Consider the following 21,482-nt stretch of genomic DNA (forward strand, 5'->3'; position numbering starts at 1 on the left):
ACCAAGTGAGGCCACGGGGAACAGCTCAAACTGCACAGTGACCAGAGAGTATGGTGACTGCTGTCTCTGGGAAGCGGCAAGGCCAGCCGTGGGCATGGTGGTCCCTAATCCACAGGTCAAAACCTAGCCCTTCTCACTCACAGAAGTCAGAGAGGTGCTGTGGCTCCCAGCTCTCACAGCTTAGAGAGGACGGCGCTTGACGCGCCATCTGCTCTTGGTCAGCCCTGACTCCACAGAACCCCGGAGAAGGCCATCCACCTGCATAGGCACCTACTGTTGACTCGCCAGGAACAGGGAAAAGAGTCCTGGGCACAGTGCTTGTGCCACTGCCAACAGATGGGGTGGGGACCGGAGCTGTCCAAGGGCACGGCTGGCTTCACTTGCTCTGCCGGTGAGATCGTGGGACGTGCAGACATGTGAGCTTATAAATGGCCTCCCAGGCACGCAACCAAATTCTTCACTGGGTGTGAATGCACATATCCAGTCTTCCCAGCCTTTCTCCAACTTCCACGTATGTTTCAAAGGTTCCACGAGTTCCAGTTCCAGAGAAGGGCACTGGGTCCAGGACGCCTGGGAAACAGGCCGCTGCTCCTGCACCTTCAACAGCAGTTGGCCTCCGCCCCCTACCCCATCCCACCAGAGGGGCCCGGCCACAGATCCTAGGGATCTGAGCTGACTCACCCTCGCTTTTTCAGAGCCTTTTTCCACACCCCCCTCGCTGGGCCCCACTCAGTGGTTCTCAGCCCCAGCGCTATTAGAATGACCTGCAATCTTACAGACTAACGCCAGTGTGCGGGCCCCCAACACCACCCGAAGGGCCTCTCCAGGGAAGCTCTTCCAGGGACTCTCACACACAACCTGAAAAGCCTGAACTTTTCACATGTTAGACAGCAAATGCCCGACTGAGGAAACAAGCAGGTCTCCATCCATCCTGAAATCCTGAATGACGGCGTGAACCCATAAAAGAACTGACTGACCCCTTGAAGACCAGAGAGACCTCACTGCAGGGCTGTCTGTCAGGTCTAGTGCTGAGTCAAGTGTTGGCACCGCTGCCTACCAGCCATGGGACTTGGCGGTCACCGTGCCCTGTGTCAGCTCAGTATCCCGTTGTTCGTGAAGGTACAGGATCCTGCTTAAAGCAAGACTCATCTTCACTTGTGGTCCCCGAGGACTGGCCATCCACCTGAATTCCTCATCCACCTAACGGGAGAGCCTGCTGCTGCCTCGCCTACCAGGTCACGTACCTCTACAATGGCTACTTTCAAGCTTCTGTGCGTGGGGACGTGTACCGAGATGATCCTAGCAAAGGTTTCAGGGGACCCCTTGACCAAGTGTGAGGGTGAGATGGGGGAGAATGTGTGCGTCGGCCGCTCTGGCACTTTCAAGTTAGCTTCATGACAGCTCGATTACACTAAGGAAATAGAGGGGCTGAGATGTGCTAGCCCTTCTCCCAGGACGCTCTCTCCAGTCCACACAGCTCTGCCAGGGCGCTGCCTTGCGGGGAATTTCAAACACACACATTCCCAACACGCATCTATGCCCTTTCAAAGAGACTTCCTACGAATATAAAGCTTCAGGACTTCTGGGGGCCGTTGGAAGCAAACGGCCAGGTCACATCATCTATCCCCAAGTTTCACTAGAAAGTGGAAGCTTCAGAGGTCCTTGCCATAGCCATAGATAGACAGACAGACAGATAAATAAAGCCAGTTCGGAAGCCCAAGAGTAGTAACATAAAGTTCTGCAGAGTTAGTTGGGCCAGTTTCTGTCCTTGTGGGAGTGCTCTGCCCAGCAGGCTGGAGTGCGGCACGATCTGGGATCCACCAGCGAGAAGGTTCCACAGCTCTCCACCCCGGATTCTGTACTTACAGGAACACTGACCTTCCCACTGGCTGTCCTGGGTTTTTCTCAGACAACTTAGTATGGATTCCTGGAGGTGAGGCAATGCGGGCAGGTGCTGAGATCGGTGTATGTTCTGGGGGTTGCCCCCCCAAAAAGGGGGGGGGAACCATCAAACTAACAATAATCTAATGTGTGCTTTTTATATAAAATTGTGTTGTATAAAATAAAATCTTAAGTTCCATATTACTGGATGTTAGTATTGGAATCTGTGTTCTTTTTTGTCTGCATTTACTTTCTACCTTTGTTCATTTGTTACTAAGCTTTTATCATTTTGTTTTAAGATTATTTATTTATTTATTTATTTGTCAGAGAGAGAGAGCGAGAGCGAGCACAGGCAGACAGAGTGGAAGGCAGAGGCAGAGGGAGAAGCAGGCTCCCTGCGGAGCAAGGAGCCCGATGTGGGACTCGATCCCAGGACGCTGGGATCATGACCTGAGCCAAAGGCAGCCGCTTAACCAACTGAGCCACCCAGGCGTCCCTCATTTTGTTTTAGAAATGTCATATAACCTACTTAATAAACCAGTCTGGCAGCATATCTTTTTAAAAAAAAAAAAAATGGGGAGAAATTAGTCTGTTCGCATACACTTGATTTTACTCCTGTCTTACTGTGTCTTCATGACTGGTTTCACACTGTTGCTTCCTTCTCCTTGTCAGCCAGTCTGACCAAGTTGCTATAAAGTTCTTATTTCCTCTCGTGAATTTGGAAGGTTTGTTAAACGTTTCTATTAATGGTTCCTTCCTTCTCCTGATCTCAAAGGATGACACAGATTTCTTTACTACTATTCGCAAACAAAATGCCAATCACCCCCAGAATCGACTATCTCCCAGAGAACGAATGTTCTAGTCTGCGCATTTCCCAGAAGAAAATGTCAGAATACTTTCACCACCCGCTCCCCCCACCCATGTTGGCTAGATAAAGCCCTGAGAACGCTTTTACCTCCATCTCCTCCCCACAAACCTTGAAAACGCCTACGTTTTTGCTAAGATAGTCTAGAATTTAGAGACTGACCTATTGTTCAAATTTTTCTTTTGGCACATCCCCTCGGTTGGAAGAGTATTAAACCTTCCAGTCTGTGTTTTTCCTTTTAGGTCTAACATGACAGATCATATTCTACTTACATTTCATATGTTCTCTAACCACAAATAAAGGTCTACGGCAGGTTGTTCATGCACTCGCACACCTGTGTGCGCGCATGCGCAGGGGGAGGAGGGAGAGCCGCAGAGGCGGGGCCGTGGGAGGCGGGCGCGCGGCAGGTTCACTGCTCCCCACTTCCCTCCACTTCATCCCTCCTCCCTCCTCTTCAAGTTTCTGTTCGAGTTCATCTGTGGTAGCAGTGGAGTCCTTTCGCAATCCTTTGCCTCCGACAGGGCACTTGGGGAAACAGGACTCTGAATTTTATGCCCTGTAAGGCGAACAAGGATTCGGCTAGGCATCCTTCTCCCGCTGTCAGCTCTAATCCGATGAGACATTACTATGACTCTTTTATACAGTCATGGGGGCTTATGTTTACCCCCAGAGTCAGCATTTCTGGCTTCATTCCTTCTTGCGCTTCAAGACTTCCGCTTGGCAATCACCTCCTTCGGCTTGAAGCAGACCCCGTACAAACTCTCCCCATTTCCATAGGGCTGACTCTGTGTCAGCCTCTTCGTAGGAAGCCCTCTGCTGGGTTACCGCTCCGGGTAGCAGTAGTTTCATCCCGTTGGAAGTAACATCCCACTATTTTCTATTTTCCTTTTATCACTGCTGAGAAGCTAGCTGTTAAGTCATCATTCTTCTGAAGGTCATCTTTTTTTTCTGGTGAGATTTTCACTATGATGGGTCTTCTTTTTATTTACTCTTCTTTGGATTTGTTGGAATTTCTGCGTCTGTGGACTACAGTCTTTCATCAGTTCTGGAAAATTATCTTCAAATATCACCTCTGCCCCATTCTCTTTCCTGTCCTCCTAGAACTCCAGTTACGTATTCGCTAAACCATCCACTCTATCCTCCACACTTCTTAACCTCCCTAACTTACCTTCTATTATCGAATCTCTGTGCTACATGCTAGATAATTTCTTCAGACCCACTACGTTTTAAATTTTTCAGTTATGATGTGTTCACTTCTCCAAAATTCAATTATGTTCTGCTTAGAATGTGCTGTGTCACTTTTTATAGTTCTCCTATTTCTTGCAGACATTTGCAAGCGTGTCTTTTATTCTGTACATATAATAAGCATAATTCCTTTATGATTTGAGTCTGATAATTCTGGTGTGTATGGGCCGTGAGGGTCTGTTTCTGCTGTCTTTCCCCCGCTAGATCTCCCTCGCAATGCCTCATCGCCTGTGGACTGGTCCGCTTCTGTGGAATGCGGCCAGTTGCCTTCGAACAATTACTTGCAGAGATTCTCTGAGGCCAGAGATGACGGTGTCTTGCTCTAGAGAGGATCTGCATTTGCTTCTGCCGGTACCCAGGAATATGACCCACCAGCTAGTTCCACTTTAGTCTTTTTTTTTTTTTTAAAGGCTTTATTTATTTATTTGACAGAGAGAGATTACAAGTAGGCAGAGAGGCAGGCAGAGAGAGAGGAGGAAGCAGGCTCCCTGCTGAGCAGAGAGCCTGATGTGGGACTCGATCCCAGGACCCTGGGATCACGACCTGAGCCGAAGGCAGAGGCTTTAACCCACTGAGCCACCCAGGCACCCCCAACTTTAATCTTAATTTGTGGCTTGGGGCGTCTGGACTACCTCCCACATATAAATTTAGGTCATAAATGTGTCCCAGAATCAGCTTACATAAGTTCTCTCCATCATGATTCCCAAGGCTCACTGGCAACTGACCAAAGCCTTTAGAAGTCTTCTGGCTTAGGGAAACCCAAAAGATGAGCGCCGAGAGTGGAGGGGTCGTGTGTGGGCTGCCTCATTTCCAGAATCCTTGAACTGCTTTTCAAGTTGCACCCATACACGTCAGCATTGTAACAACACATCGTATGACATAACTCTGAGTCAGTATGCCATTACAGGAGATGTTATGATGTTTAGACGACTTTAGCAGGCATAAGTTAGAGAGCACAGAAACGTAACGTGTTGTAGATTTTTAAGATTACCAAGTAGAACTTTAGAAAAGTTAAACCAAACTGTAACAGCACAAGGACAGCAAACGTTTGTCTTCAAATGAATTCAAAACTTTTGCTGGCTCTCAATGGAGATAAAATTCAATTTCTCATGCTGAATTATACTCGCATAACAAGGAAGTGGGTACATACCCTCGTAAAGCCAGCAGCAATGAGGGGCATCACAGATGATTCTTCTCTATCCGTCCTTCAGAAGAACACAGGAAAGGGTTAGAGACCATTTTTATCAATTACAGCTCACCTCTTTATTCACTAATTTACATAATACTAGGACTGTCATATGTTAAATACTTTTCGATGAAATTAAATTAATATACCAATCAGAAGCATAAAATTGAAAATAGTTTTCTGTTTTAGTTGTGTTTGTCACTTTCTGACAACGCTTGAATTACAGAGACTCTGCACTAATGGCCAGGATACAGAAGTAACCACATATCTACTTGATATGTAAGAATTTTAATTCAAATTCTTCCCCATTTTCTTCTACTTGAAGTTTTTAAAAAAAAAAAAAAAAAAAAAAACTCTTCTCCCCTAAACACTCTGGGAAAAAGTTTAAAGAACAAAGAATCCTTTCTTCTATCTACAAAAGTATTTAAGCTAAATAACATTTATTTGAATACTGCCCTTCTCCTAACATATTTCTATTCTTCCTTACCTCCAATTTCAGGATGAAATAAAAGACTTCCCCCTTTACATATGAATCAAAACTTCGTAGATACTTGGGAGTCAGAAAGCCCTTGGGAGGTGTCCCTGGATAAAATTCCTACTTTTAGGAATGGGAAGTCTCTCGTAGTTTTTCTGTTTCTAAAGTGAACGGCAGTCCAGAATCACAAAAGCTCACTCGAGAGCAGAAACTCCCATCAGGGAGTTAACTGGTGAAGTGGAAGAAAATAAGAAAGAACACAATGCCACTAAAAAGAGTCACACCTGTCATAGACCATGGGCACTTAGGCCCCTGCTAAAGGCCAACACGACACAGATACCTGAACTTCAACCTCAAAAAAAATGAAAGCTTACCTGCGTACTACACCAATAATAATTGTGTTTTCAGAGAGTTTTGATGATCTAATAGACCTTTAAAGAAAACAAATTTTAAAATAAATGTAAAGCAATTCTTAAAAAAAATAAATAAATACACTGAATCTCAGTAGAATGATTACAGTTGGGGAGAGGAAGAAGAGGGAGCAAGTCACACTCTAGCTTTACCTTCTTGGCTATTTGATCTTCCTCCCTCTAGGGCACAGGCCGCACTCAGCAGACAAGTCACCCTAATGGCCTGCTCCTCCTTCTGGCCTTTGTTAATCCAAGCGGCCCAGGGGGAGAACGCTCCCCACACTTGGGCTTACATGACTGGGGTTATCGGTCTCTCCCTGCCAAAGGGAAATGCGAGTACATGTGTGTTACCGCAAGCTGATGGCCGCGGTTACAGTGGGGACAAAGCCCAAAGGTCAGCACCCTAAGCAGTACAAACAAAGAGCTCCTAGGTAGGCAAAAGCCGTAGCAACAGAAATTCAAAACTAGGAAATGCAAGATGTTCTAATTCGTCAGAAAGCAGAGAATCGCCACCTGACAGAAAGAGGAAGAATGGAGGACTGGGGAGGAGACACGGGGGTCGCGGCCCCCACTAACCCGTGGAGTACAAGGCTCCCCACGGAGTACATTCACCCTTTCTGGAGAAGCCGCTTCCCAGGAACAAAAACGCAGCCAATCAGACAGGGCAGAAATCAACGTGACCCGGGAGATTAGGAGGGGGTGGAGCAACGGGTCCGCTGGGGATGGACAAGAGCTCACCCTACACTTTGACAGGAGGGCAGGGAGGCAGGCGGGACACCGGGGCAGATGCGGAGCCCCGCCACAGGAAGGGGGAAGGCAGCCCTGGGCTGACAGGAAGTCACTCACACGGGACTGGCTTCAGCAGAACGGAGCGACCGTTCCCAGCCGTGTCAGAAGTGTGCTGGCCTCCCAGACAAGCGTCCGGGATGGGACAGAGAACAGCCAAGACTTACTGCATGACCTCTGTTCTGTTAGTTCAAGAACCAGAACCACTCCTGAGTCACAGAGCACAGAAAACCATCTGCGTGATTCTTTCCCAATTCTCCCAAGGATGCTACAGAACGTAGCCTTTCCAGACGCATCCGAGGACATCAACTCAGCACACACGACGGATACCTCCATTTGGCAAACTTTTTCTGTAAAGGGTTGGATGGCAAGTGTTCCAGGCTTCGTGAGCCGGGCCGACTGTCACAGCCATTCCACTCTGCCACTGTCGCGTGAAAGCAGTCACAGTGGATGCCTAAACGAGCGGCATGGCCATGTCACCCAGCACAGCCCTGCCTCACAGCATGGAGGCTTCATGTTCTCAAGGCTGAGTCTAATGACAGACACAGACTGGATGTGGGGTACGGAAGTTGCTCAGGGACGGACATGCAGCTCTAGGGACGAGCCAGTCGGCTCTCGTGGGCCGAACGGCTCACACCTCTCTCTCCGTGCTTCTGCTTTTCCCAGTGTCCAGTCCACTCAGTTCCCGTCTGCCTGTCGATGCCAGAGGAAGCCAACCTCCAGGGTGCCGCATGGCTACTTAATTGGAAGAACCCCTGGACGGGTCACTGCGGGTCTGCCGACCAGGTGCCTGTCCCGGGTCCAGCAGGGTCTCCCTGCCTGGAAAAGAGCCACGCTCACCTGCCGGGAGCAGCAGGAAGGGCTGTCCAAGTGTGTAAGTTGACTGGCACAGTGGACACTCACACAGACAAGGCCAGCTCACTTCTTGAAACTGTGGGCTGCTACTGAGCCCAGCACGAATCCTACCCAGGGAGAGATGGGCACCCATGAGTGGTATTTCTGTGACTTCTGAGGGCATGTACTTATTCTTGTGTTCATACTTCCATCGTATCACCAAGATTTCAAGAAAGAAAAGGCGAATTTAAGTATGCAGTCAGCTATCTCAAATCAGCGCTCCTCCTTTTAGAAGAAAAACAGAGACCTGAATGGTATAAATAGCAAGTAGGTAACTGTGCAGATCCACTCACAAGGTCGTTCTGGATGACTTGCTCAGGACACAGGAAGGAGGGCGGGCACTGGACTAAGGACAAAGCAGAAAGGAAGGACACGTTTACCCAGAAGCAAGGTGATACCTGCAAAGGAGGCCAACACTGTATGAAATGGCAGAGGTACTCCTGACTTTTTCTGGTCCGTAAGGAGGAAGAACGGACTAGAAAATAGAAATGTAAGGAAACTGGGTTGGGATAAACAAATAAACGAAAAAACACAACCCTTTAGTTTAGGATTCAGGAAAATGAATAAATAAATTACTCAGCATCATCAAAATTGTACACCCAGATGTCAGGAAGACAGGATCTAAGAAGTCGGAGAAGAGAGAAGGTGCGAATCTCTAGCACAAGATTCTGAGAGACCAGGTGAGCGTGCTGGGAAGCACTAGGACTTGAGGGGATAATGCATAGGAGAAAACTCCAAACAACAGCTTAGGCAAGACTGTTCTCCACAGAGAAGATGCGCGGAGGTGGCTGGAGGCGGTGGCAGTAGCAGCACTGGGAGCCGGGCTCGGGCCAGGTTTCCTGACTCTTGCCTCCACACGGTTTTTTCCTCGTGGTCTGAGACAGGGGCTACACTCGAGCTGTGACACCCACATTCTAGAAACAGGATACTTTCCCGAAGATGCACAGGACACTCCCACTGGCCAGCTGCAAGAAAAGCTGGGGAATGCGTGCATTTTCTAGGTGGCCAAAGGCCCCGCTAAACACTAGAAATTCTGTTACTAGGAAAGAGTAGATGTGGGCATGGGGGGCAACCACCATTTTCCACATCTGGTGATGGTCTCAGCACAAGTCCGGAGGAAAGGCCGGGGCACAGAGGCGGACTGCGGGAGCCTGGCAAAGCCCTTTGGTGAGTTAACTTTCACAATAGCTCCATTACTCACACATCGCTGCTGCTCCCTTGGCCGTGGGGAGTGAGTTGGGATAGGAAAGACTGGAATTGACCATGGTGAAAAGGAGCCATGGACCGAAGTGAACCCAGAGGTGGTCCCAGGCGTCCGGCACCCGAGCGGAATCCTGCTCCCGCGTGCGGCGCACACCTGCTAGGCAGGTGCCCTCGGGCTCCCGGGCAGGCTGCCCTCCCGTCCTCCCTTTCACGGCAGAGCCCTGCTCCTGGCGCACGAAGGAACAGCTCTCCATCTCTCCTGAGTATCCTAGCACAGGCTTCTGAGAGGCTCTTCGGTTTCTTGTGGTGAATCATTTTCTGTCTTCAAGGCTGTTCTTTCCCCTCCGTTATCTGGTGGCTCTTCACAGGCCTTTATCCCCGTCATTCACCCTTGAAGGGAGGTGGGATCCAGCCAGGCGGGAGCCTGCCTGCCAAGGAGAGGGTCACAGAAGCCTCTCTTGCTCGCCTCTGCTGGGCCCTTGGCGGCCCTCCTCCCCTGGGGCTGGGCCTGTGGATTAGGGCAGCAGAGGCAGCAGAGGCGAGCCCCTGCTCAGCGCCGCAGCCCCGGGCAGGCAGAGGTGAGCCGCACAGTCCGCCGGCTGCTCTCTCCCGCTCCCCACCCGCTCCGGAGAAGCGGGGTGCTCTGCCGCCCCCCAAGCCACAACACACCAAGGGCTATTCCCGCGCTCCTTAGGCTCTGGTCCTTCCTCGCAACGTGGCAGAAAAACCCAGGTCTCTGCCTCCGCTCTAGGTCTTGGGGTCCCAGCAGATGCGGAGAGTGAAGACCAGAGAGGCAGCAGGGACTGGGGGGGTGGTTTGCTGCGGGCAGGGCTCGGGGGCTCAGCAGAGGCGTCGGTTTCTCTGGCCGCACAGCTCCAGCGTCCCGGGCTTAGTGCGACCGTGACAGTGACGCGGAGCACCTTCCCATCTCCTTCCCGTGGGTCCGGCTGGTCCTTCAGCTTCAGGACTCAAGTGTGCGGAGGGCGGCTCGGCCTCCAGGGTATGAGAGCGGACAGCCGCAGTGGGAATCCCGGCCGTCCCCAGCCCTCCCAGCTCCGGAGGTGGCTAGCAGCCCACCGCTGGCTTCTGAACCGCTGTGGCCAGCTCTCGTCTGTCAGCTTCATGGGTCTCTTGACAGGAAGCGCCTGTAACCAGGCACAAGACGGCCTCCAACAGCCTCGGCTTCTCTGCGCTCCAGCTGGCAGCCGCAGACCCTCCGCGGGCTCCCGACGCGCCCCTGCACTGGCCACATCAGCGTCCCAGCCGCCCACAGGCTGATGTGCAAGCCTTTTGCTCAGCACCTAAGGTCCTCCTGATGGGGCTCCTGCCTGCTCCCAGCCACGTCCCAGCCCGCCCAGCCCTGCAGCCATCCATACTGAGCCGAGAAGCCCCGTATAGCCGCCTGGTCGGACACATGCTGCTCCTGCACCTGCAAGGTCTTTCGCACCTCTCTTTCTTACTCCTCCCCACCCTTTACAACTCAGGCCCAACGTCCTGTGTGGCTCTCCCTGACACAGTCCCCCGCAGCTCTTCGCATGTGTTCCTCGTGGGCACTTAGAGCCTATGCTGAGACACTCATCTGCCAACTAGAACGGTAGCTCTCTGGAGGCAAGAACGCATCTTACTTGCCTGTGGAGCTCTAGTACCAAAGACAGTGCCCAGAACCAAGAAGACTCGCAAAGTACGGCTCCTCAACCGGTGGATTTAGAAATATCACAAACACAGAATATTTGGCCTTCATCAAGGCAGCTGATAAGGAGTGTAAGGAATTCCAAATGTCCCCAGTAGAGAGATATGGATGAATGCTAGTTGTTTAGGTAAGTCAGCAACTGATGAAAAACCCTTCACCGGTGGTGTTGATCAGGTATCCCAAAAGGAAAAGGGAGGAAAGGACAGAGCTCTGCCAGGGTAAGACCTCGTGCGCTGTATACATCAGCAGAGGGACAGGTTCAGGAGGGAGAGCCAGGAATAACTCATTGAAAGAAACTTCCATAGTGGGCAGGTTCCTTTAAAAGGATGACCTTTAAACCAGGCATGGCCAGAATCAAGATGAAAGTAACTTAGGAAATTAAATTAGGGCCTACTCTTGCCTGTAGAAAACTCACTAACTATGGCATAAGGACCACCCCCACCCCAGCCAAAACAGACACACACCCTCAGCCACAAGGTGGAGGTGATACGACAGAACACAGCTAGCAAGAAAAACCGGAGCTTCTTGGCCGGGACCATGACACAGCCCTTAGGAAAGCAGTATGCTCGGGGGCCGCATGCGTCCTCATCCGCTCCCTGCACAGCACAGGGAAGATGGCCATCCTGCTTACTCTTCACCGGGCCATTCAAACCTGGCTGAGACTTTCGGTTCTGGAGCTGCGCTTACGAGGGCTACCGCCTGGAAGGGACCACAGGAGGCTGGAATGGATTAAGTTGGACTCAGCAAGAAAGAACTTCTGCTGCTCAGAGCTTCCCCTTGGGAATCCCACCCCAACAGAGACGGGATACCGGGGGCGGGAACATAGTCGAGGACTGCACACATGACAGTCTACGGTTCTCTGAAACCTCCTATGAAGCAACCCAGTTCACACACTCTGATATTCTGCAAGTGCTCTAAACAAGGCACATTTGCCTAACATTAGAAGACAATTTTCAATTTTTTATAACTTAAAAACATCTGGAACATTTCATCAGCTCCTGTTGCCATCATCTGTGGGTGATGGTTGTAGTTAGTCACAGACGGAGTTTCATTTTAACACTTAATGGTGTTTGTGTGTGTGTGTGTATTAAACTGTTTTAAGCAAAGCAAAGTGAAACAAAACAGATGAAGGCCAGTCCTAGAAATAATGATGTCGTTATGTCTTACTTACTTTATGTGCACAGAAGGCACCTTAGAAGACAGTGAATTTTACTTGGTGTATTTCTGGGCTGTTCTTTCTGTCACACAAGCCAATGGGGCTACTCAGGCCCGCGTCCCAGACTCACCTGCACAGCGCCTCTGCGTCCAGCTGCCGGGGGTTTCTGTGGTCGATGATGATGATGTCATGGTGCTTGTCCAGGAAACAGGCAAGAACAGCCTGAGCCTCCTTGGTAACTGTGCACTTAAACCCTGCTTTTTCACATGCCCTGCAGAATCCATTACACTGGTTATCTTCTTTGGTAAACACTAAAAGTACCTGAATCAAAAAAGAACGAGCACTTTTTAAGAAGAATAAAAAAAGTCATTGTTTGGTCATTTCTTAACATGCCACAGAAAACTCCCAAGTGTTTTCAAGGCAAGTACACAGATGTGAACACAGCAATCTGTTGACAGAAATCCTCCTACACGTAACTCACAGACATTAGCACTCAGCTCCCCCAAATTAGTGCTATTTTATCTGCTCTTGTCTGGATGTCCAAGTGCATGGGTCATATTCTTTTGCTAATAAGCCCACTGGCAAACTCAACAAAAGCTTAAGCATTTTATCTTGAAACTATTTCAACTACAACACCCAAATACTAATTTTAGTTAATAGTAAGTTAACTAGACAAGTTCCTTGGATGGCAAAAACTGAAACTATTTTAGTCAAACTTTTAGAATACTTAAAACTTTTCTTTTTAATATTTTATTTATTTGAGAGAGAGAGTGGGAGCCTGAGTGGGGGATCAGAGGCAGGGGGTGATGGAGAAGCAGACGTGGGGCTCAATCCCAGGACCCTGAGATATGACCTGAGCCAAAGGCAGAGTCTTAACCCACTGAGCCATCCAGGCACCCCAAATAGTTAAAACTTTAAATAGTGTATTTAAATGTTTTGACTCAAGCTTTTATGTAATTCCTCCAACGTAAAAAAAAATTACTTTGATGACAAGATATTTCAAGCAGACCCAAATATAATACCCCATAACTGTCCAGGCAATCCCTCAACCTCCCTTCCCTCTGGAAACCACCACATCGTTCTAAGTCTGCTTCTGCTTTTTGTTGTTGGTGATGGTGGTTTACTATTTTAAATTCCACATATAAGTTAAATCACATGATACTTGTCTTAGGGCAAGGGATTAAGAGTAAACTTCCAGGGGTGCCTAAGTGGCTCAGTCAGTTAAGCACCTGACTCTTGATTTTGGCCCAGGTCAGAATCTCAGGGTTGTGAGATCGAGCCCCACGTCAGGCTCCAGGCCCAGTGATTCTCTCTCTTCCTCTTCCTCTCCCCACAACCCCTTCACCTGTGCTCTCAAATAAATAAATAAATACGGTAAGCTTCCAGTCATAAAATATATATGCATGGGAGGGGAATTACAGTTAACAGTATAGAACATTATATAGAACATTATAGAACATTATAGAACATTATAGAACATTATATATAGAACAGTATAGACACAACGTAGCCAGAATTATAGTGCTGGTCACTTCCTAATGTATATAAATGCTGAATGACTGTTGTACACCTGAAACCGATATAATGTTAGAGGTCTTCATTTCAATAAAAATCAATTAATAAAGTTCTGATCAATAGCAAATGACAAAATAAAGAAAACCGTCAGTTAAGTGACACAGGCACAGCACCAGGCCCAAGGGGTGGCACCTGTGCCTCTGCCCAGGATGACGGCTTGCTGTCCCCTTGCCTGGCCTGGATCAGGTGAGGCCTGCATCTGCCATGTCTCCGCTCCACAGCCAGGCACCCGCCACCGCCACCCCCAACCCCCGCCACGCCGGCCAGGTCTAGGTCAGAAGTGCACTGTTCCTTCTGTCCCTTCAGACCTGGATGGACTCATGAGGACAACGGTGGTAAGGTGGAGGTAGGGAGCCTGCGAGAAGGACCGCAACGCTGCCGGAGACCTTATCCCCAAAGGCTCAGCTCCTCCTGAGTTTACCCAAGTGCAAGTCCACCACAAATGCCAAGAATGAAGAGAGCACAGCTCTGCCCGTCCTAACAGTAACCATGGCTGGTCTGCAGGAACCATCGAATAACACTGGAGCTCAATTTCAACAGCTTATGTTGTCTAATACTTTGGATCTGCTCATTTAAGTATTTTCTGAAAGAGCTGATTCAGCAACACAGGAAAGACCATGCTTTTGCTTTTTTGTACTGGAAAATTTCAAACCTACAGAAAAGCTGTGAGTGTACCGAACGCTAGTTGACCCTTCTATCTTCGTCAACTGGTAAGATTTTGCCCTCTTTGCTCTCCGTGCCCCCCCAACAATTATGCACATTCTCTTCTTTATTGCTGAACGTTTCAAAGTAAGGTACGCACGTGTGTGTCCAAGAAAAATACATTCTCTTGTTTAACTATAATATTATTATCAGCTTCAGGAATTTAATGTTGATCCACTACTATTAACTAAAATAGAAAACTGTTTTCACTGTTAGGCCCTCTCCGTCCCCCTAAAGAAAATCAACATGTAAAAATTACAGCACGGTTTAGTATTGGTTTATCATTACCTGGAGCTGATCTGGATGAAATCTCATTGGGCCGAACTGCACGTCAGCTACTGCTACCTGTAAGAAAAAGGTGTGCTCAAAAAAGAATTTTTTTTAAAGATAAGATCACTCTAAAATTTCTCTCTAATCAGTGCCACAGATGAAAGTGAGATTTTTTTACTCCAGAGAAAAATTACATAAATTAAATCGTTAATACACAGAATCCCAGGGATCTCCTTATAACCCTCAGGGAAGATGCAGAGCAGGGAGGGAGACCTGGAATGAGCCTGACCTGGCTCTGCTTTTCCTCGCAGGGTGTGACCTTAGCGAACTACTCAGCCTTCCTCAGTCTTAAGTTTCTCATTTGTCACAAAGATCAAATGAGTTTACAATATGAAGGGCCCCCGAAAATTAGACACTGAATGAACACTGATTGCTTCTATCTTTCTTCTGATGGACAATGAAGTCTTACATGAAGAATGGCACATGCAGGGGTGCCTGGGTGGCTCAGTGGGTTAAAGCCTCTGCCTTCGGCTTAGGTCATGATCTCAAGGTCCTGGGATCGAGCCCCGCATCGGGCTCTCTGTTCGGCAGGAAGCCTGCTCCCACCCCCCACCCCCCACCTGCCGCTCTGCCTACTTGTGATCTCTGTCTGTCAAATAAATAAATAAATAAATCTTTAAAGAAAAACCCATGGCACATTCATAATGAAATTCAGAAGTTAGAATCATGCGACATCAGAGCCAAGGACGCCCCACTGAGAGTGCTAACAGTTTCATTTTACAGACCAGCATAGTATTTATCAATAATTGTTTATCTATCTGAGAACTCAGCACTAAATGACACAGGTAAATGCAATGTTATAATCAAATCACAGCACCAACGGAGGGGCTGAGCGTATACTAGGCGCTAGGCTAACTGCTGAACATATGTTATCTTGCTCAATCATTACAGCAACACAGTGAGGTTTACGGTTGGAGAACTGAGGTTCCAAGTACCTTGTTTAAGACCACAGAGTCCGCAAGTGGTAGCTGGGATTTCACTGCAAACCCAGGACCACCGGAAGGTTTGGGCAGTCTGTGCGCTGCATAAGGGAGCCCAGGGGAGGAAGACTATGGGGCTGAAATATAGCCCTGAATGATGGATGCTGGCACTGAGTGGATCCCAGAGGAGCAGACACATTTCTGCAATTTTCCCAGAAACACTGTTAAGTACTAAAGGGATCCACAGGCCTCTGGGTGGTAGTATGATTCCATGGCCAAAAAAAAATCTGCAGCAGAAGACCTAGATCTCTAAGCTCTCCCACAAGATATTTCCTACCTGACACCCCCCTCCCATGTCTCCCCTCAAGCAGCGATCTACCCCACAGTAAACACACGGAGCAAAGCCTGTTTGGGATGGAGGAAGTCTGTGTTTATTTCTCACTGCTGGAAGTTGCTGTCTACCAACTAAGGGACACCAGTTCAGTTTCTGATCTTCTTTGTGACAATTTCATCTCTTGGAAGGCGTAAGAAGAGCCAGGGCCACTACTATTCCAGACCTAAGACTGAGGAGGATGCTGTACAGGGCGGGAGGCTGGAAGGACAGACTTCCCCCAGCACCACCTAACCCCCCCCGCGCTGTGGAGCTGCAGGCTGGCTGCAGCGAGGCCAAGGCCAAGAGGGTCTTCAAAGAGAGTCTGGTCTACGCAATCATTCGCTCGCGGTGCACTCAGAAGGAAAGCGAGAGGCACTGTGAGAGACTAATCTGAACAAAGTTTTCTGTCGGTTTTTATAAACAAAGTTTAAAAGAACGAATGGAAATACAAGGATGGATACAGATTCACTGCTTAGAGAATGCAGTGACCTACTCAGGAGAAAGAAAAGGGGGACGAAAATGACAGGAGAACAAAGAGAAGGAAAATCATTTCACTAATTTTCTATACCGGGGGGACAGTTTCGTAGGAGAAAGCATAAGACTCGGGAGTGGGAAGCCCAAGAGAAGGCAGCAGCCAGCCAGCGCCGGGGTCCCTCATGTGAGCAGAGAGCCGCAGCCTCTGACAGAGGACTCTTAGGTGATTGGCTCTGAAGGGTCAAGTAGATAAAAAGGTCTCAAAGGAGCAAAAAATACTTATGAATAGTATAAAAACATTTGATACACTAGGTCACAGAGAAAACCTTAAAACACTTTGCTGAAAGTAAAAATGGTACCATTTTTATTTTTCAACCATAATGCCATTAAACCAGAAATTAAAAACATGAACTTAAGCAAAATCAACAAACACCACTGCCCTGAAAATTTTTTAAATACTAACTTGCAGTTGCCTGGTCAGAGAGGGAAATGCAAATTATACCTAAAGATTATCTGGAAAATAGTAAAAATGAAAATATCATGTAACGAAACTTATGGGATGCTGCTAAATTTTACTCAAGAGACAAGATTCACAGCCTTAAACCCTTTTGTCACCAAACAAGAATGAGGTACATTTACCAAGATTTCAAGTCACTAAGTTTGAGAAAGTCAACAGCACAAACTTAAGGAAACAGAGAGGGGGAAAAAGTAATAATTTAAAATTTTTATTTTTAAATAAAGTTTAAAATGATTTTAAAATGATAACTAGGATGTTTGTAGAATACGTACATGTGTGCACACACACACGTTATATATCGTGTTGATTATAAACTGAGGGACAAGATAAAAGTATGAATAGATCAGGGCAAAGCCTTATCGCTCCCAGGAACACAATCTGAGCACACGGTCCACACCAAAAGTGGGTGAAATAACTTTCACAGACAAAGGAAAATACAACTTTATGATCTCAACTTACAAAAATAACTCACTACTGCATTCATTTTAAGAAATAAAAGAAGTTACAGATTTTTTAAAAAAATTATTAATTTTACCTTGGTATAATTTTAACGATATCATTTTAAAACATTAATGTTTCAACAACTCTATTTACCACCGAACACTTACTTTATTTACTTAACTAGATTGCATTTGAACCTCACATCCTGTCTACGGGGTACATCCGGCTCTCAGGACCTCTGTCGAGCAGTGTCCCAGCAGAGCCGGACAACTACTTACCATTGCCCCCCCAAAATAACCACCACCAGGAAATCTGATGACATTACTCAGTGAGCGGACGTCAGCAGTGGGCCCTCAAAGAGTAAACAACTTCCCAAGTGCTCTGGAAAAGGGGATCAGAACTATAGAATTTTTGCATTCTTCCTTTCTTTGTGTATGAAAATCAGAATCAAACTGACCTAATGCTTCAAGGTCATGGCCCTTTTAGTAACTGGTTGTGCACATTAATATTTAAAAGAGGATAGTCCTCCTTAAGTTAATTTTAATATCACAGCTTTGGTGTAATCTTTCAGCTTCAAAGGCAATTGCTATCTTTGGACAACACAGAAACACCACTATGTTCACGGATATTGGTAATTATACAAGTTGTTGAGTTTAGTCTTCTGGATTTTTAGATATGTATTTATTAATACTTACTGTTAAAGAGAGATTGTAAAAAGTCTTTCTGTATTTTAGTAAAGTAATATTTGTAAATATGGCTGACAGAAACATGAAATGAATTACTATTGAAACTTTGACAAACCACGCATCAGATTTCTTGTTTGCCTAATGGACCTAACATTTAGAAGTGACACTACAAGGCCAAACCAGGGTTATGAATCTGGATCCTGGGTGGGGGTGGGAGAGAAAAGAGATACAGAGTGCGAATCTATTTAAAACCTCTGTTCACCCAAACCAACCCTATCTCTTGGCTGCTTTGGTTTTTTTCTCTGTAGCTCTCAGTCATCATTTGCAAAATTGCCTATTTTACTATTTATCTTCTTTACTGTCTGCCTCTCCCACTAAGAATGTCCGTGCTATGAAGATACGGACTTATCTCCTTTATTCATTGTGGTATTTCCAAGATCCAAAACAGTCCCTGGCATGGTAGTCGTTCAAGAAATATTTCTGAATCAGTGTTTACTCAAGAGCTCATCTTTCGGAATCATTTGTTTATCCAGAAATCATACTCATACTAGTTTCTACATACACATGTACTTGTGATACAGTACTCCCATTTTCCAGAACGTTTTCATATTTACTTTATTTCAAGAAGGAACATAAAGGAAGGACTCTTACGAAAGCCTCAACTCTAGGAACCACAAAAGAATCATGTGATCTATTCTTTTGCCTACATCCCCTTTATTAGAAACAAAAGTTATGCTAGGATCAATTTACATTAATTGTTTACAAACCTAGGAACTCTAGCAAAGTCATAAATCAGATTTTGCCCTGAGCCAACCTTCCCTTCCAGGTTTTCCCTGTACATCCTTATTGTCTTTCTCTCCACACAAAGTGGTAATTTGGGCAAAGGGACACACCTTCAACAAGACAGGAGACACCAGTTCCTGGGTGGGAAGAGTCAAAATTAGCCCAGCCACCTGTGGACCATGTACTCCTCTGCTTTAAGCCAAGCACAGAGCTGGCCAGGTACCAGGGAGTGCGGAAAAAGTGCCCAACCCCGTGCAGGAGGGGAAAACGTCTGCACTGACATGATAGTTTTACTAGAGAAAGGAGGTGCCTATTATATGCTAAATACTCTTCCAACCATACTTAAATCCAATTTAGCCCTCCCTCTCTGAGTAAGGTAAACTCATTAACTCCATTTTATTGATGAAAAGACTGACGCTCAGAGCAGGGTGGTTAGGCAGTTGGTAAACGATAATGATGAGAGTGAGACCCAACTAAGGGGAACTGAATTCCTGTGGTCTTTTTATGCTCCATTTGGAAAGGCCTAAAATCACGAGACCCTCACTATATTGAGCGGAAATAAGACCGAGAACCTAGAAAGCAGCATTCACCCACTTGACCAATCTTTGTTGGGCACCCACGGTATGCTAACTGGTTTCCTAGGCATTCAACACCCAATAGAGAACAGGACAGACAGTATCTCTATCTAGCAGGGGGAGATGGGATGGAGACTAAATAGGGTGCTATTTTGAATCAGAGTCCAGGAAGGCCTCTCTGAGGCAGTAACGTGGAGGACGAGATCTAAATGAGAAGAAGGCAGCCATACAAGGAACGGAAGTAGGAGCCCCCAGGTGAGGGAACAGGGGCGCATGGGACCTATGGTGAGAATGGGGCATTCAAGGAAAGGAAGGGGGAGGAGGGCAGGAGATGAGGTTATGGCTAGAAAGGGGCAGTAAGATGCCAAGCTTTCTAAGCCAGAGCAAGAAACTTGAGTTTTATTCTAAATTTCATCAAAAGCCACTGGAGAGTTTTATACAAGAAAGTGATAGGATCTACTTTTTATTTTTTAAATAGATCCCTTTAAACAGATCCCCTTTATATTTTAAATGGCTCCCTGCTGGGGAATGGACAGTGGGACAGGCACAGTAGAGGCAAGGAAACCACTGAGGAAGCTTCCATAGCAGTCCAAGTGAGAGAGGATGGCCCTGCAGCCCAGGGGTTGTCATGAAGACGAGCAGATGGCTTTGGGGCATTCTGGAGTCAGGGTGATGAGGACTTGCTGATGGACAGGACATAATCAGTTCCACTGGTTTCTAGACTGGAGTTCTGATATCCGGCTTAGTTTTACTTAGGTGTTGATGGAAATTTGGGGTTCTGCAAGGCGTCCCAGTGGAAGCTGGTGTGGGTCCGCTTGGTTCTTTCCAGATCCACCCACAAGATGGCACCAAGATCTACCCTGCGGCAAAGCTAAGGCTCTCCTGGGTTCTTCTCCCAGCAGGCCAAATGCTCCACCTCCATCCCCACTGTCCAATCTCTTTTTTCTCTCCTTACCTGCTCCTGATTGTCCCTTCAGTCAATTTAAACAGCAAACATTTACAAGGAGACTTTTTCCCCAACTGAATGCCAAAATCAAGTCACATGCTTGGGTAAAACTGGTCTGTCCTTTTTTCCCTAAACTCACATTGTCGAGCATAAAATGGGGTCTGGATTAAATGCACCATTTAAAGAGTTTAACACAATGCCTGACTGTGAGCAAATGCCCAATAAATTTTAAAGTATGTGCAGAAAAGATTTTCCAAGAAACTTTTGCTAGGAAACAACCTTATACACACATGTACACATACACACTTTTTTTTTTTTACACATACACACTTTAAGGCATCTTTAAAACTTTATTTTTCCAAAGAGCTATTTCTTCCAGAGCACAAAGGTAAACTCTAGAATTCACAAAGGTAATCACAAAGAACCATCCACTTCATGATACCCTGAAATATCATGTGTAAAAAACAGGACCTAGTTGTTAAATATCATATTAATGTATTTGGTACAAGGGACAAATAAAGGTTTTCCTGAAACCCTCAAAGAAGACTGCCTCTAAAGGTGACAAGAAAATGAGCCATAAAAAATAGCCCATCGTAGGAAAACCCATCCCTAAACTTCGCTTTAAATGAGTCACTGAAATTTAAGAATCTTCGAATCCCAATGGCGGAAATCTGAAGTATGACATAACTAGAACCTGCCTCTCCCCAAACCCTCAAAAAAGAGGCCGCGGATCACCACATACCATCCTGTCAGAAGGAGGAGGGTCTACAGGCTGCCAGGGGAGAAGAGCAGGAGGGGAGAGCTCGGCGCTGTTCACGGAGCTCCCTCCAGGGAAACACTGAATCCAGCAGGCAGAGACCATCAGGATATCGACAAGAAAGATTCCCAGCTATAAATTAACAAACGAGCGTCCTGCCCCGCTCTGGGAGGAGTTCAGTCCAGGCCTCCGTACAGCTACTGCGCACGTTGAGGTCACACGCTGCACACTTGGAGAGCACGGAGCCTTGTTCCAGAGCTCCTAAGGCTGCCTGCTAGTCAACTGCCCGCTGCTAGCATCCTGACCGTGAACGCCGGCCCAGATTGCACTGGGTTAGCTCATGAAGCCCAAAGGGACCACACCAAGAATGAAGACCCACACAGCAGAATAAATAATGCAGAATCACCCCCACAATTCCCACAGCCAGGATTCTGGAGACTGGAAAGATGGGGGTTTAAACTCCGACCCTTCCCCCCTGAAAGCCCATGTGTCTCCTGAGAAGACAGTCTCTAGAGAAGAGTGACAGCCAAGCTTCGGAGAGTGACAGACATGCGGCTCTGCAGCGCACCGGGCCTGTGATGACAGGGGTCGTGATGTGTGGCCATCCCCACT

General features: G+C 47.1%; 1 protein-coding gene across 1 annotated transcript in view; it reads right to left on the reverse strand.

The window, feature by feature from the left end:
* PDE8A (phosphodiesterase 8A) overlaps nucleotides 1–21,482 on the reverse strand; it is a 146,333-nt gene that overhangs the window by 60,833 nt on the left and 64,018 nt on the right. The window contains exons 2-5 of the mRNA XM_045067284.1: nucleotides 14,357–14,413; nucleotides 11,922–12,112; nucleotides 6,027–6,083; nucleotides 5,142–5,196 (exon numbers count right to left, since the gene is read on the reverse strand). Of these exons, the coding sequence (XP_044923219.1) occupies nucleotides 5,142–5,196; nucleotides 6,027–6,083; nucleotides 11,922–12,112; nucleotides 14,357–14,413 (360 nt within the window). The remainder of the gene's footprint in view (nucleotides 1–5,141; nucleotides 5,197–6,026; nucleotides 6,084–11,921; nucleotides 12,113–14,356; nucleotides 14,414–21,482) is intronic.

This window comes from Mustela putorius, unplaced genomic scaffold, assembly GCF_011764305.1.
Source record: "Mustela putorius furo isolate JIRA1106 unplaced genomic scaffold, ASM1176430v1.1 tig00003875_pilon_pilon_pilon, whole genome shotgun sequence".
In the NCBI taxonomy this organism is placed as follows: domain Eukaryota; kingdom Metazoa; phylum Chordata; class Mammalia; order Carnivora; family Mustelidae; genus Mustela; species Mustela putorius.